The 15,919-nt window shown below is 38.7% G+C and overlaps 1 protein-coding gene and 2 long non-coding RNA genes across 12 annotated transcripts in view; 1 reads left to right on the top strand and 2 right to left on the bottom strand.

Annotated features, from left to right (window-relative positions):
- Nucleotides 1-15,731, top strand: part of LOC137479404 (uncharacterized) — a 34,857-nt gene extending 19,126 nt beyond the window's left edge. Inside the window, exon 2 of the long non-coding RNA XR_011002216.1 lies at nucleotides 13,312-15,731. This is a non-coding gene — a long non-coding RNA (uncharacterized lncRNA). The remainder of the gene's footprint in view (nucleotides 1-13,311) is intronic.
- Nucleotides 1-15,919, bottom strand: part of EVI5 (ecotropic viral integration site 5) — a 74,552-nt gene that overhangs the window by 56,550 nt on the left and 2,083 nt on the right. For 7 of the 10 annotated variants that reach the window (XM_068199829.1, XM_068199830.1, XM_068199827.1 and 4 more), the window contains exon 2: nucleotides 3,457-3,686. The exons of 1 other annotated variant lie outside the window; for it this stretch is intronic. In XM_068199829.1, coding sequence (XP_068055930.1) covers nucleotides 3,457-3,686 — 230 coding nt within the window. Of the gene's footprint in view, nucleotides 1-1,071; nucleotides 1,247-3,456; nucleotides 3,687-3,942; nucleotides 3,995-15,919 lie in introns of all 10 variants that reach the window. 2 more of the 10 variants (XM_068199831.1, XM_068199825.1) reach the window with 2 other exon arrangements.
- LOC137479403 (uncharacterized) lies at nucleotides 4,789-13,314 on the bottom strand. The gene is made up of 2 exons (XR_011002215.1): nucleotides 11,792-13,314; nucleotides 4,789-11,736 (listed from the first exon to the last, which is right to left on the bottom strand). It is a non-coding gene; the product is annotated as an uncharacterized lncRNA (long non-coding RNA).

Below are 15,919 nucleotides of genomic sequence, written 5' to 3'. Positions count from 1 at the left end.
GGAGAAGTCCCAGACCTACAGACCAAGGACGAGGAAACAGAAACGACTAGTGGAGCTAATGAATGTGTAATTAAAGTGAGGAGTTCAAATGTGAGAACCTCTGGGGCTATCCAGCAGCAAAGTACAAATAAAGATGTGTCAAGTGCTAGACAAGTTCTTGAGGAGACTTCCCTGTGAGCTGGTTGCTGTGGCCATGGACAAGGCAAAAAGGCAATGCTTTGTTTAACCTTAACTAATATTGAGCCCCATAAGCAGGGGAAATTTTTTTAGACCATGTGTTAGGTAAGCAAGAATGCAGACTAACTTGGAAGTGCTTCACTATACCACAACTTCCATTTGTGCTTTAACTTCTAAGAATTTCAACATCAGTATATCAGAGACATGTGATTGAATAATTTCTCAAAAATTAGTATGAAAGTTAATCCCCCAGCATTTCAGCAAGGTCAGATTATGTTTTAGATATTTAACAAATTATAGCCCAAGGCATATTGTATCTGAGATGGTACAGAAATCTCAGCATACCTACAATATTTAAGCTCTCTGCTACAATAAAGATATTTATACTAGCTTTCCCTGTTTCCAGCTTTCACCTACTGGTGTTTATGAAAGCAAGGGAAAAACTAATTTAACTCATGAAGATAAATAGTACAGTTTCTGCAGGAGTATTTTGTTTGGAAAAGACCTAAATGATAAAAAAAAAAAAAAAAAAAAAACAAAAAAAAAAGCCAACAAACCTTTTCAAGACAAATTTTCATTTGGGGTTTTATTTTAAAAAAATTCAAATAATTTTCCATTTATTAATGGAATGCATAAAATCTAATTTTGAAGAAAATACTTTAAAAATCCACTTCAAATGTTTAGAAACCTGGCTTATACAGATCCATAATGAAGAATTAGTTAAAACTCTTTCTCTCAATCCAAGACAATGCCTAAACACCAAATTCAAAGTAATCACAGAGGAAAAAGCATAGACTAAACATTAAGATTATAAAAACTAGGTTCTAATGAGACACTTCCAGTTTTCACAGGTTTCTGTAGAAGTTATATTAAGTTTCTGTAATTAGACCTTACCTGGATAAACTCATTGTCCTTAGATTTGAAAACAGGAAGTTCTGTTCACAGTAAGTCGCAAGTTCTGTGACGTTTAGTCACTGTTTTCTTTCATTTAAAACTTTATAAATGATTTACTAATGCCAAACAGTTCCACCAGGACTCTGGACTGAGCTTCCTCTCTATTCTGTGGGGACTTTCAGTATAATTAGATTACAGAATGCTACAAGACATAGCTTGAAGCAATTTGAGTTCTTCCCTTTTGTAACTGTTACCTAATTCATATTCTCCTTCTGACATAAAAACCTACAAAAAACCCAAAACCTTTTACAAACATCCACAGCAGCAGTTCTTCCAGCAAGCAGAAAGAATGGTTCCCTGTGAACAGAGTACAATGGTCAACAAAGTGCCACTGTGCTAAACTGCAGATGCAAACTGTTCTGAAACTACAGTGCAGCCAGCATAACAGCATCGAATTTCAGTCTTAAAGGGCAGTATCTCACCAGCAAAGATACACTCGATAGGGCAGGCTCTAAATAGAATTCACACACAAGACTAGTGTGGGACTAACAACGTGTCTGGCTAAAATGAAATAAAACCAGACAAGACTGGCTAGTTTACTTACTAAATGAAGAAAGCTGACTCGAGACAGAAAGCCCAAGCTCACGTTCTTCTTTCAACAAGCCAGGCAGTCTGACTGCAGGCCTTAATGAGAAGGCTCTAGATGTAAAGACATTACACTCCAACATAGATAAGCAGTCCAAAGAACAATTTACTTTTCAAATACAAGTTAGTTGCTTTGTCATGAACAGACTAGAAAGCCTTGGATTAAATGTAAATTAGCTTTCTAAAAAAGCACTCTATTTTTTTTGTTTCTTTTGATAATTGTTCATTTGCACGGCAAAAATTAAATGGAGTTCATCTTCGAAGACAAGGAAGAGTGTATGAGGTGGTTCTAGAAGCTTCCTTCTAGTGTCAAAATTTGGACAGATGTATCAAATTCCCTTCAAATTGTGCTGCTATCAGGCTGCAGAATGCAGACATGGGAGAAGACATGCCTGGTGACCCACAGGCATTGCCTCTCCTCCCCCCAGTTACTCTCTTCCTCCACTGAAAGTTACTACCCTCAGAAGTGACTCAGCAGCGAAAAAAACAAACAAATAAACAAACCAACTAAAACAAAACCCCAAACCAAACAACCCCTCCAAAACAAGAATAATATTTTTTAAAAAACCCCAAAAACACGCACACTAAAAAAACACCACCAACAGAAAAGCACACAAAAAAAACCCCACCAAAAAGCAACCCCCACCTCCCCAAACCAACCAACATACCAAACCAAAAAGCCTCCAAAAAACCCAACCCAATCAGAAACAGAGTACCTCAACTGCCTCAGTTGAGGCAAAGGCTTGCACTCTCCCAGAAGCTGGAACAGAAGCTAGTTTGAGCGAAATTATCAAACCTTGCACTTCACTACAGCTCAGGGATAGCCATCTCCAGTAGGCAACAAAGCCCTGCAGCTACCTGCTGAGTCTAAAGATCTGCTTGGAGCTCAAGTTGTTTACAGCCAACCTCTCAAAAATTACTGAAACATACTTGTCAACCAGACTTTGTAAAAGGAGATGACTTAGGAGTCCTTCCTCAAAAGTGCAAATGAGTATGGCTTCTGGAAACTCAGCATTAAGAAATTACACAGACCAATTTCATTTCTTAGCGATATTGAGAATTTGCATCGCTGTGCACATCAAGAGCAACTGATCCACCTGAAAGTTGCATCTTCAGTTGTACATGGTGCAGATAAACAGGCACATGGAAAAACTATCATGAAAACTGTTTCTGTACATAAAAAGGCAAGACGAACAGAAAAAACTGATTAGGAATTTACTTTTAATTAATCTAAGATATTATGCATCAGGCACCACTAGTGTAACAGCAAGAAGATGGCTGAACATGGTTCTATCTCTCTACATAGCAGATTATGTAGCTGAAACAAGAACCAGATAAAAGTAGAAAAAAAGAATTGAGAAAGATTTAAGATTTCAAGAAATTAATAGAAATTATAGGTATGATCTTAGAAGGTAAGAAGGTTATACACAAATCTCATCCCTGAGATACTTTACTTTAAATTGGATACTAAAAATTACAGTGTAATTTCTTACTATTAGAGGCAGCTATAAACACTCCAGTAAAACCAGAAGAGAAAAATACCTTCTAGAGTTTCACAAAAACGTAACTTGTAAAAACACAGCACAAAAATACAAATTCTTAAAGCTTTGGGCTTTCAAATTGAAGTGCTGTGCCATTCAATTTTTAACTAATTCTCCTTTAACAGTCTCTATGCTACAATTGCAATAAACCACTGTTAGCCTCATTACTGTACTTTGAAGAGCAAAAGGTTTTCTTCACCTGTTCTGTTCCTCAAGTTTAGCAAGTAATTCCAAGTCGTCTGGGCTCAGCTGCGTTGGTGAGGACGGTGACAGGGCGGGTGTGGACAGAGTGGTGGAGGGGGATGTGGTGTGTAGGGAGGCAGATGGACTCGCCACCTGGCTGGCCATTTGACTGACGGTGTGCGATACCGTGTTCTTCACCCATGAGAGAGTGGAGCTCAGCTTGCCTGCAACCTTGTCTGTCGCCACCTGTATCGACAAAAAGAAGAGGATGCAAAAGCTGTCCTTTTTAAACTCCCTTCTTCCAGCAAACCTGCTGCATCCAACAAAGGAAAAAATATACAATATGCACAAAGCCACACTGAGATTTTTTTATTTCTCCAGGACCCCAAGGCTGTCAGAAGTAACACAAGCATCACCAGCAATACAGTATTATAGAAGTAACATGCAAGTATGTTGCTAATCCACAAAGACAAACCCAGAAAAACTCCTGATGTATACTCACAGAGCTCATCTCTGCAGTACAGAAATACCACAGGATCCAGGATCAGCTCCGACTTTCCATTATAAAAATAAATAGAAATAAAAACTTATTTTAAAACATCTTGATAAACTAAAATAATGGCACAGAAACTGTAGAAATGTAGATATAGAAACAATCAACTACTTTACTGATAGACATTGAAGCAGAATGTCAGTGTAAACCCCAGACGATCCACTGCTCACCTTCACTAATCCCTATAGTGTCAGGAAAGAGGAGCAGGGGTGCCACATTTCTGATGTACACCAAAGCAAAGCATCCTCTAGCATTGCCAGTGTGCAGAAAACAGTCACAAAGAATCTATGCCCACAAATCTACAACAGCTCAAAGTCTCACAGGAAGGCACCACACTGCTGCCTCTTTTCTTTCCCCACTTTCTCTTCAGGTCACTCTTACACCAAGTGTCCTTGATCCCAGTCCCACTGCCAGTGCCTGGACAGACCCCAGGGTTTTGGGGAAAAAGCAAGAGGTGCTGCTAAAGTCAGGGAAGCAGTAGCCTCAGGAAAGCAAGGGTTAACTGGTGCTGATCATTACCTACTGCTACTTCTAGACCAGCACTATGGACAAAAAAGCAGCTGTTGGGGGCATCTTCCAGTGAAGCCCTCACTAGAGCTTCCCTTCAGCATCCGAAAATATAAGAGGCTTTGACGTACAGGAACCCAGAATTTAATCCTTCCCCAGCCCAACTCAGAGGAAATCCAGATGCACCTCAGAGGAAGAGTTAGCTACCTAGCAAATGTTACAGCTTGGCAAAACCAAGGCTGAAGAGGAACTTCGGAAGTGGTGTTGCTGGTTACTATTTATGTTGAACTTTGCTGATTTCCTCAAAACTCTGAATTACTCAATGCCACCAAGAATTCTGCAGTACAGCCTATAAATAATTACTAAGATACTAAAGACACTGAGCTACAGGGAAGAAAAAAATCCCTTCCCAAGATCCTCCAATAGAATCTAATTAAAGCAAAATTTCAACTGAAATAAACTCCACCTCATCACACTGTGCATTTATCTGAAGCACAATATATAGACTTAGTGACTGATTGCTGAAACAGTAGCTTTTATTTGGATACAATGCTACAAAGAACTTTTTTGTCAATCAAATCCAGCAGTATTTTATTTTTACTTCATATCAAAAAGAAGACACACTGAATGCCTTCAGAAAACAAGCAGAACAACACAGGTCAAACCCAAACAAGTGGTAATCAACCTTCCCACTTACTCTCCAAAAACAACATGACACCTAAGAGCTCTCCTAGCAGACTAGAAGAACTTTCCAATTTCCATATGCTTAGCATTCATTCTGAAAATGTTATCAAATTTTGCTGGAAGTCTTGAGAGGTAGGGATGCAAACCACAGGTGGGGATAGTAAGATATCAACATAAGCATCAGAAAGATTCCAGTTGGTTCTTGTCACTGTTGGACAGCAAAAGTCAGATATATGAAAAGAGGAAAAAAGGGGGAAAAAACCCACAACAACCCAAAACACAAAGATCCCAATGCATATCTTTTAAATATAATCTTGGAAAAATATTGCTTCCAACACTAGCATTTGACACCATCTTTTATAAAAGAAAGGAATGAAAATTACTAGAGGTTTCAAAATGCTACGTTTAATACATGCATTAATATTTCACTCAGTCTATATCCTTTATTCACTATTGCTATGAAAGGATAAATTACTGCTGTTTCACTTTGAATAAAATCACATTATAATGAAGGTAACCCATACATCTCACTTAAGACTGATTATTTTCTCAAAGTCTTTAAACTGCTTAAAATATCACAAGTAATTCCAAAAATAAATGCTGGCAGAACCAGGGCCAATCTTAACACAGTAAAAATGACTGCCATATGCAGCAGGCTTTAGGAGTCACCCGCTCAAAGAATCTTAGGTATAAGGACTAGAAAAGCAAAGATTTTGAGTAATACCCTATGTGGTGCAAATGGGAAGAAAAAAACATACATTCCATTTTTATCTTTTCACAAAGTAAAGTAACTGGAAAGACTTAAGGCATAAAACAAAATTCAAGGTCAGTCTGGCTTATAAATGATGAGGCTTACAATGTACAGTAAGACAGCTGAAGGGGGGTGGTGCAGGGACAGAAATCAAGAATCTTGCTAACTTTCATTTACCAACATATCACTGGGCATTAAAAAAGTTAACTTAGAAGTGTAAAGAAGCCAATTATGTGAAGAATATAGAAAAATATATGGTCAAGAAAACCATGCAAGACAGCAGTTAAGTCAGTCAAAACAGTGTGCCTAAAAATACTGTTTCTCAGGGCAGCTTAGAGGTGCATTAGAAGAGAATTAGTACCCCAAAACTATTTCTAGCCAGCTATCTGAGAACATTGACACACAGAGCAGGCAAAGTGCACCACTACCAAAAGCAAATGTTTGAAGATCAAAAGGCTTACAGTGAAATTTGCATCAAAAACACATGAAGAATTCGTTTGGGGGAAAATAGTTATGGCAGTCACCTAGGGCCAAGCTAAATTAAGAAAAACACAATTCTGATCTAACAGCTAACTAGCCGCATCTACATCCTTTTTGCCAGGCTTTTCCAGGTTTCCTAAATATCTAGAGCCAAATATCTTAACTTGTCAGCATCAGCAAAGACTCCTGAACCAAGACATGAAAGTATTTAGCTATGTGTTCATCATCCATTTCCCTAAACAGGATACAATAACGGGATTTTTCATATTTCATCATTTCACCTACCTTAATTTCAAAATTTATAACAGTGGCAGAAGATTTCACAGAGGTAATCTTTGAAAAGTGATTTAGGACCTTCTAGAAAACAGGTCACCAAAATGTGAAAACCAGAAAACCTTGGGCTGTATCCCAAGAAACCTGACCTGAACAAATGCATACTTCATTAATAAAGGAGATTCTATACTTTTTTATATCCATAGCTCTAGTAAATTGCCTCCAGAATCCAATATGCATCAGAACATTAATGGCAAAGTAAGTCATATGCACAGTTTTTAGTTTCTTTCCTCTGTGTGGTTTTATTCTAATCCAAGAACAAACTGGTATTTTGATGAGAAGTGGAAATAAATACTCTGATTTGGAATTATAATATCCAGGAATTAATTTATAAAATACCAGGATTTTTAAAAGTGAGTGTATATTGTCATCAGTAATTTTAGATGTTTGGGTTTGCTTGAAAACAGAACTTAGTCTAAATTGTAATAGAAAATCACTGGCAATAAAGCAGATTATTTTGATGGTAGTTTATTAGTAATGTTGATTCTCTTCAGGAATGTATGGAAATAGCAGTTACATTTGTTGAGCTAATTCTAGTGATGTGGAAAACGTGGAATACCAATATTAATGTGTAAACATGCAATTACTCGAGTTAATTATTTCACCAAATTTAAGCTGCAATTCTATAGTTTGGTTTAGTTATTTTTTTTCCTCCTGTGAAGGGCAATGCACCAGCATTCCTATGGACACACTGAGTATACCTGCCTTTTCAACTCTTTACCCTCCTCTTAATAAAGACTGAAATTCCCTGCTACGTGACCAGCTTTCCAATTCCATGTACACTGTTCCACCCACATCACAGCTGTACTTGGCTATCACTGACCCACCACTGCTGCCTCCCACCTTTGTGCTGACAACCTCTGCCACAAGATCTGTCACGCACCAGGACAATATGTACACACAGTACACAAACGGATCCTACTGACTCCCAGGAGATCTGTACCTCTCCTCTGACAGCACAAAGCAGAGAACAGGTTTCGCTCTAGCCCCGACAGAGAAACCGGGGCTCCCCCAGTACAAATCACAGGGACAGCAGTGAGAATACATCCAGTAAGAATGACAGCAGATAGTTTCACTGGGCACCGCCACCTCCAGCAAACACAAGAAAATCTGAGTGAGAATTCAGTTTAACCTCCCTTCTTTAGAGATGCGATTTTACTTACACAATATTCTGGAAAGACTCAAGAGAACAAGTCTCATTAAGCCTTTACTCTTTGGGTTTTTTTGGGCAGTGTTCTCAAGGCTTTCCTAAAGAAGCGTTTCTTTAAAAACCAAGTCATTATTTTAACAGATACACCTGCAGGCCGGCAGCAGCATCTGCCTTTTGCCTGCAAGAACGATGCTGCGCACTTCAATTACAAAGTGTCCTTGCCTTTGCTGTGGAAAAGAAATGGTAGTCATGCGCTCAGCTGTTTGTAGCAGTAACAAGGACGGCCAGATACTCCACAGCGCCCCTCCCATGATCGTAGCTAGGTGACTGGTAAATCCAGCTACAGCCTGGCACCTCCGCCGCTCCCCGCTGGAGCCCTCCCGCTCGCAAGGCTGCTCCAGCGCGGCCGCACACACAGCCCGAGCCCAGACCGCTCCTGAGCCCACACACCTCCCAGATCCAGGCGAGCTCTCCACCCCCTTCAGCTAACCAGCCCAGGCTGGAAGTCCCCAGTAAACAGGACTCTTTGCTCAACTCACCTCAGCCAGTTTTTCAACTCTGCGAAGAGAATTGGTTTCCTTATTATTCCCAGCATTTTTCAGATGCTGAAATCAAAGTTACCATTAAAGAGTACAAAAGGTAACCTACATTGGCTGGGATGTATGCCAAACAATCAAGAGCACCATCAGGATGCTCTAGCTATTACTAATTATTATTGATGTGTGATCGAAAATAGAATCAACAGATTGTAAAAACATGCTTTTTCTTTGGAGGATGATCACTCAAGAACCTGCCAATTTATCCTAGATTTTGAACACAAACGCCACTTCCAGCCCACTGTTGGGACACCAACCCCTTCCATTGAGGATGGCTAGGTCTGGAAACAAACAGGCAGGGGCACATCTTCCTTACCCTGTGCAGGAGGACACATGGAATTGAGCAGGCATCTCCCAGCTCCAAAGCAGGCACACTCATTCAGGTTCCCAGTCCTATTAAAAGCCACACTGCTCGCAGCTTGCCAACAAACCCAGGGCACAGGAACAATTCATTGGCTTCTGCCTGCCTAAGGTCATGCAGATCCCTCCTAAAGAATTGTGTGAATTTTGAGTTTGAACATATTGATCTTTAAAACAATGGGGGGACACAAGACTTCATTACCAAAGACTTTGTACTCTTACGCAGTTTCCACTGGGAAAACAGAACTACCAGCAATTCTCAACCACCTGATGAGTCAATCAGCAAGACACAGACCTGTCTGCTACATCCTCTAAGACAATAAATGTTTATATTGATACTAAGCACAGATGCATGATATGCAGCATATATATATGCCAACTAAAATATATAAAATTCAGTATCTCAACTTTGTGTTTAGTACCCTTAATTACAGGCCTTTATTAACAAGAGGCCTACAATACTGTGTTTAGTTTTCCAAATTACTCAATGGAATACTGCAATGAGGCTGCATATAAAATATTTTATGTAAGGCCAACTAAAGGTAGACTGCAACATTCCACATCACGCACAAATGTATAAACCTCTTTCCCTAAGAACACTCAGGTAATGTGCATCACCTTACAGAAGGCCTAATTATGTTAGCACTCCTTGTATTTGCATTTGCCAGACAAAATCTGTTTTTTCTAAAAAAGTCTATTTATATTTCTTTTAAAAAGGTATTTCATTGTACATGTTGAATTTGCTTACTACATTTTCCTGCATTTCCCTGAGGAACATTTGTATCAAACAATTATATCTTGATATCTTGATTACCAGAAGATTACAGATATCTTGAAATACTGTCTCAACTATTCTTACCACATGATAAAGTAAAAGTAACTGCAAGCCTTACACAAACACTACTGTATGTATCATTTGTTTCAATGATTTCTTCTCTTCATGAGAAGAGAAAGAAATGGGAACTTCCAGAATACAGGAAGTAATCTCCATACTACTCTACATATAAAAAGAAGTCTGACATAATTGGGTCTGAAATTGTACATGTGGTTTCAAGCCAGTTTTATAGCATTCCATAGACCCAGTCTTCTTCCTGCTTCAAAGGTAATAGCATTCTAATATCTGTAGAACAAATTAAACCAACTCAGTCAATGTCACATGCAGGAGATGTAGCTGGTGAGTCAGCCAGCTATCATGTTCCCATACAAGCTAAAATCCTAATTCAGGGCTCAAACACGGCTTCACTATAAACTTGATTTGGGTCTTTTACGCTAAAAATTCATATAACTGATTTCTGCCAAAGCATGAGTGAGAAGTCCTCATGCTCATATTCCTGATTTTTCTGGTAATACCACTTAACAGTAGTCAGGAATATCATGGCTACCATTCCCTAGCTTCCGTTTCATTTGATACACACTAGCTCTCCAAGTATTTCTGAAACAAAAAAATAAAGCAGTCTCACATTTTAGATTGTATAAAATTTAGGCTATCAAGGCTTAGCATAACATCATTTTTTTAAAACTCATCATCTGACTAACATTTTATGGGATTTTGATGGTCCCAGAGATGGCTGAAGTGGCAGTTCACATGTACAATTAATATGTGAGGTATTTCAAAGAGGAACTTCATTAGAAATGTTGTAGCAACCCACTAAGGTTGAAACTACTGCACAAAGTCATATGAGTATCATTTCCATCACTGACCAAGCTGTACTAAATTTCATTTCAAGAACAATTTCAGGTTTTTAATTACCGCTGCAGTCCAATGTGGTTTACAGTCCATCAGGCCTTGCCCCAGTGAGCTGAGAAGACAAACCACAGTGCTTTTGCTGACACTATCTTCTGTCCATCTAGAGATGGTCCTTTATCAAAAAAAGTTTCACATCTGACACAGGAATGTAACAACCTTCGAGAAACGGAGGCCTTCAAGGGAAAAGGAAAAGAAATAGATACACTGCTTCTGTGCTAAAGATGGCTGAGAGCTCCTCAGAGCTGCAAGAGAAAATACTGATGGTCTACAGTAAAAACCTTTAACAGAAAACTTCCTAGGTTCTCTTAGACCTCAATCTGGAAAATTTCTTTGTATTTGAGGTTCAGCATGTCAATGGCACACACATATACTTGAAGGACCATCCCCTTGGCTAACAAAACAGAGGCAAAGTCAGATTAATCAGCTAAAATAAAATCAACCTTGTCAAGTTTTTTATGCAATAGATTGGAAGATTTAGGGTTGGTTTTTTTTTTTCAGTAAAATGCAATTCAATTACTTAACTGGAGTTCAAGTATCATCAGGCACTTACAAAAGAGTAACACATTCTGAAGCAAACGTTTATAATTACAGCTCCTTTCTACAGATTTTACTTTCCTACTCATTCCCCAAAGCCTAGCTTCCTCCTGGAAAGGAGGCAGGTCTAGCATCTACACTACATTAGGACAAAAATAAACAAAAGTGCACAAATGCAGTTAAATTTACGAAAAGCTTTAGGTCCATATTTTGCAAGTGAGAAACAATTGAGTCCTATTTTTAAACATTCACTGACCCTTAATCAAAATAAATGTTTTTAACACAGCCCTTCATTTAAAAAGGATACAAAATTTACAAGCAGTTAAATTGGAAAGTTTAAAAGGATTCAGTATCTGACATACAAAAACTTACCATTCCATGCAACTTTGTTTATGTACTAGCAGCTCAAGAATTTTCTAGGTCGAATGCTCCTTTTTACAGAGACCAGATAAACACAATGTGCAGGTTAGAACCAAAAAGCCCATCTCTCATTTACCAAACTGTGCACAGTTCCCTTTCCAAAGGGATGTATGCAATGAGATTTAATGGAGAAACCAAAGGACATAAGCATGCCCCTCATGCAATATGGTAACACTTAAAACTTTATTAATTACTTCCAAGAAGTAAAAAAATACAGAGGTTGGTGAGACACTCACCTTCAGGATATTCCTCTCCTTTAAATGATGAGCTAAAAGGCCACCTTTCTATCAGTTACACCCAAGAATGGAACAGTTTCTAAATGACTGACTGGTAACCAGCCTTTCTTGTGAACTACAACTCATTGCAACCTGCAGCTGCTGACAGACAAGAAATAGAATGTAAAAGTTTCAGAAGTGAGAAACGCAACTAATTAGTCATTTCCACATAGGAAAGGTGTCCAAGCTATCCAGTAAACAGAGCAGATATAAACACAGCTGCAAACATCAATAGTCAATTCTTTTAACACAATCCATGCCAGCATCTGTGGTCCTGCAGTAATATTCAATTTTTCCCACTAATTTACTTACCATAGCCATGACTTGCCTTCACAAGCACTTAGAGCATAACTGGAAGCAGTGTACTTTTGTGCTGTGGAAGGGTCTCCTTCCATGCTATTCAAGTCTGTAGTAGTACTCCAGCAGCCTTCTCTGAGCACAGCGCAGAGAAATCTAATTTTCCTTAGATATTTAATAAAGAAAAGGGAAATGGCTCTTCAGAGAAATGATGTATCTGCTCATCATCAGATGAAGTCAGTTATGTTCTGATTAGTTGGCCACTGACTTCTGCACTTTTATTTGGAAATAAGGGCCTGTTTACTTCTTCAAAATAGGGGAAATACAAAAGGAGATCAATGAAACACAGATGATTTTTCATGTCAGCCTGACACCAAAAAGTCCACGTAAAAATCCCAAGTCCATTTTAACTTAATGTGTCTTGTTATGGAATTTAAACTTGCTGTTGCAGTCTTGTCTTTAGAAAGACTGATCAAAACTCTTTCTCCAAAGGGCTGGGAAATACTTACTAGGACTTCAGCCAAACCCATAAAGTTCCACCAGTAATGCATTCTAATGGAGGAAAAAAATTATTTTGCTTAATGAACATTGAGTTTTTAGTTCTGCTGTTTCAGACACCATAGAAGCTGGAATTTCTTTTTACTATGCCTGGAAGTAGTTCACTACTTGAGCTACATGTAATTAAGAAGAATGCGTGAAAAGTAAGATGCATAAAACTAACTTCTACACAATAGTTATGTCAACAGTACATGTTCAAAATATTAGGCTTTGCCTAATAACTTTTTACACCCAATTTAAGTGACATTTGATAGTTTTAGCCTTCCATAATGAAAATTAACAGTAAACTTCTCTAACATTTTAGCTATAAGTGCAGGGTTCATTTATGGCAACAACAATCCACTAATGAAAGACTGACCCCATCTGCCAGCCTGATGAAAACAATGAAAAAAAAAAAAAAATCATAGCTAATGCAGTATAAGATACTGATGAGTCAGAATTCTAAGAACATGTTATGATATCATCAAACAGGTACTTAATGCTATGCTAAGAATCCCTAAGATTTAGTCATGACAATAGGCCGTAAGAAAACTCAGGAGTTTGGGAAGATCAATAGCTTACCATATGGCAGAATACATTAACATAACCAAAATACTAAGTTTGGAATTTTCTTTTTTTTTTCAAAGGATTGAATCATAGAAGCAAAAGCAATACTGGTCAGACAAGATGATAAAGTAACATAACCCATCAGAGACAGGCAAGGTTTGTTCAGGCAAAAGAACAAAAAGATATTTGATGATGGCTTTTGGCTGCTTTCCAAGTTGAAAATTAGGACAAAATAGGTGTCCACAGTCATCCTATCACATCACCTTACTTCTTGTCTAAAATAAAGACCCACCCTAGTATGTTACTTCAATCCCAAATATACAACTGCCTCACTGGGACTGGGGAGGATCACTCCTATAGACAATTAGCAAACAAAGTTGACAGTCACGTTATTGACATCATCCTTGTCATCGTGACTAAAAGGAGATCCATTGCCTGAACCCTAGAGAAGGCTCAACACTCCCTAGGCTGTCCCCAACACACCACTTGATGGCTAAATGGAAGAGTTTCCGGAGTTCTCAGAAGTTAGATGACATTAGGAGTAATTACGAAAAGTGACAATTCACTAAATCACTTCTGCTGCTCTGAGCAGATGGTTTCTGTGCACACACACACACGACAAAACCACATCACAGCCGTGTATAAAATGAGCAGAGGCAGAGCACGGCCCAGGCTCTATCCATCACCAGCCACCCATTTCGTGTAACCACCACTTGCTGGAGAAGGAAAGGATGCACTGCAATGCACAGACACTTGAGCAGTGATCACTACAATGAAAGCAAGACATTATTCCCAACTTAAAGGAATCCAAACACTGGCAACACTGATGTCAAGCGCTGCAAACAGAGAAGGCACAAGGCTTGAATTCAGCATGCTACCTGCAAACTTCAGTGACATATTCAAGAACTTCAGAGAACACACGTAACAACTTCAAATGGCATATTATTATAGTATTTACTAGCTGCCTTTTCTAAAACTGTTACTGTTTTAATTGGGTCTACAAATAAGAATTAAGAGACTACAATCAAGGCAAGTATAGGCTGGTTTAGAAAGCAACATTCATAAACTCAAGGTTAGTTTTTATTATTGTTTCTTGGGTCAACAAGAAAATATTTTTTCTTATAAACTATGCACTTGACACTTAAAATTATATGCAAAATGTTACATTCTGTCTGTTTCTTAGGCATTAGAATTTCTTTTTTCTACAAGTTAAGGAACTTAAGAGTAAGAAGGGGTAAACAATCTTAAGTATGCATACCCCCAACTCAGCTGTTTTCCCCCCTTCTAAATTGTGATACTAGAACCTTGAAATAGCAAAATAAGCATGTAAGCAAAGTTTTTTCATGACCAAGGACTTGTCTTCCCATTTTTAAAACTTCTCTGTTTACTATCAGTCTTACCCAGAAAATAAACTGATTGTAACTGTTTAGGCACGTCATTTTCTCCATCCCTTCTTCTGCCGTAAATCTGGAAGGGCTTTTCTCCTATCTCTTCCTTTCAACTACTCCAACCACCTCCTGCTTACTTGCTCAACAGCAATTAAACAAGTCCACAGAAGACAAAGATACAAAGAGCAATTCGAAAAAACCCAACCAAACAAACCAACATTTCCAAAACAAAATATCCAAGCCACCAGCTGTAGCTCAAAAAGTGCTTAACCCTCAACCTGTGGGAGTGTAGGAAGAGATATGGGAAGGAAGTAGGGCTGTTCTGTTGAAGCTTTCTTCTCCAAACATCTGTTCCTCTTCAAAGTACTGTGGGGCTGGATGGACACTCGGCGACAATCACTACAGCTGCTGTCAGCCCACTTGATAAAATTCAGGCAATGCTGACTCATAATACTGAGTGCTTTCCTCCTGATCATACCCTTCTTTCACTGGCTGCCTCTATTTCCTCTCCTAATCCTTACTTGAGAAAGAACTCATATCTATGCACTTCAAAATAAGCTTTAAATCTTTATATGCATAAATACAGAGCTGTGATCAAAGCTGACAGCTCACACTGGGAAAGGGAAGAGAAATAAACAGGCACATTTATAAAAACATTTTAATGCTATCTACCAGTAAAGCAAACAAGATCCAACTGCCATTTCCTTTAGGCATGTGAAGCAAAGTGAATTTTAAAAAAAATAATAATTTTTTGCAAATAGTTTTGGAGAGAAGTAAAACATATTGAATATTATCTGTCCTTTATTAATGTCTCCTTTCTATGTCTTTTGTATGTGATCTTTGAAACAGAAAGAGCTATCCTAGACTGATGCAGAGTGCAATGTTTTGATGCAGGCAGTGTTATGGCAGCTCACACTGGAAATTGAAATTCGTGTAAGCCAACTTCTCCTTTGCCACAAAATTGCTTTATCAATGCTGACGATTAGCAGGTGTTACATGGAAGCACGGCCATAACTGAATAACTAAACCTGGAATATATAAGTAGCCAGAACATTATTATCGACTTTTTACCCTCATTATATAATCACGTTCAGGCTGATGCAGCAGGAGTTCTCGTATTTGAAAATTATCTCGCTCAAGAACGACAGACCCGCGGGTTCCTGGCCCGGCATTACGCCGAGAAGCCAAGGAAGAACCAGCGCTCTGCACACAGACCCGCCGGAGGCTCCCGGGCCGCGGCCCCTCCCGCGGCCGGCGCCTCGGGGCACTTCCACCGCGCCCGCTGCCCACTCGTGTCCCG

Source organism: Anomalospiza imberbis, chromosome 9 (genome assembly GCF_031753505.1).
Source record: "Anomalospiza imberbis isolate Cuckoo-Finch-1a 21T00152 chromosome 9, ASM3175350v1, whole genome shotgun sequence".
NCBI classification, from domain to species: domain Eukaryota; kingdom Metazoa; phylum Chordata; class Aves; order Passeriformes; family Viduidae; genus Anomalospiza; species Anomalospiza imberbis.
The sequence above is the reverse complement of the archived record's forward strand: the minus strand, read 5'-3'. Positions and strand labels throughout refer to the sequence as shown.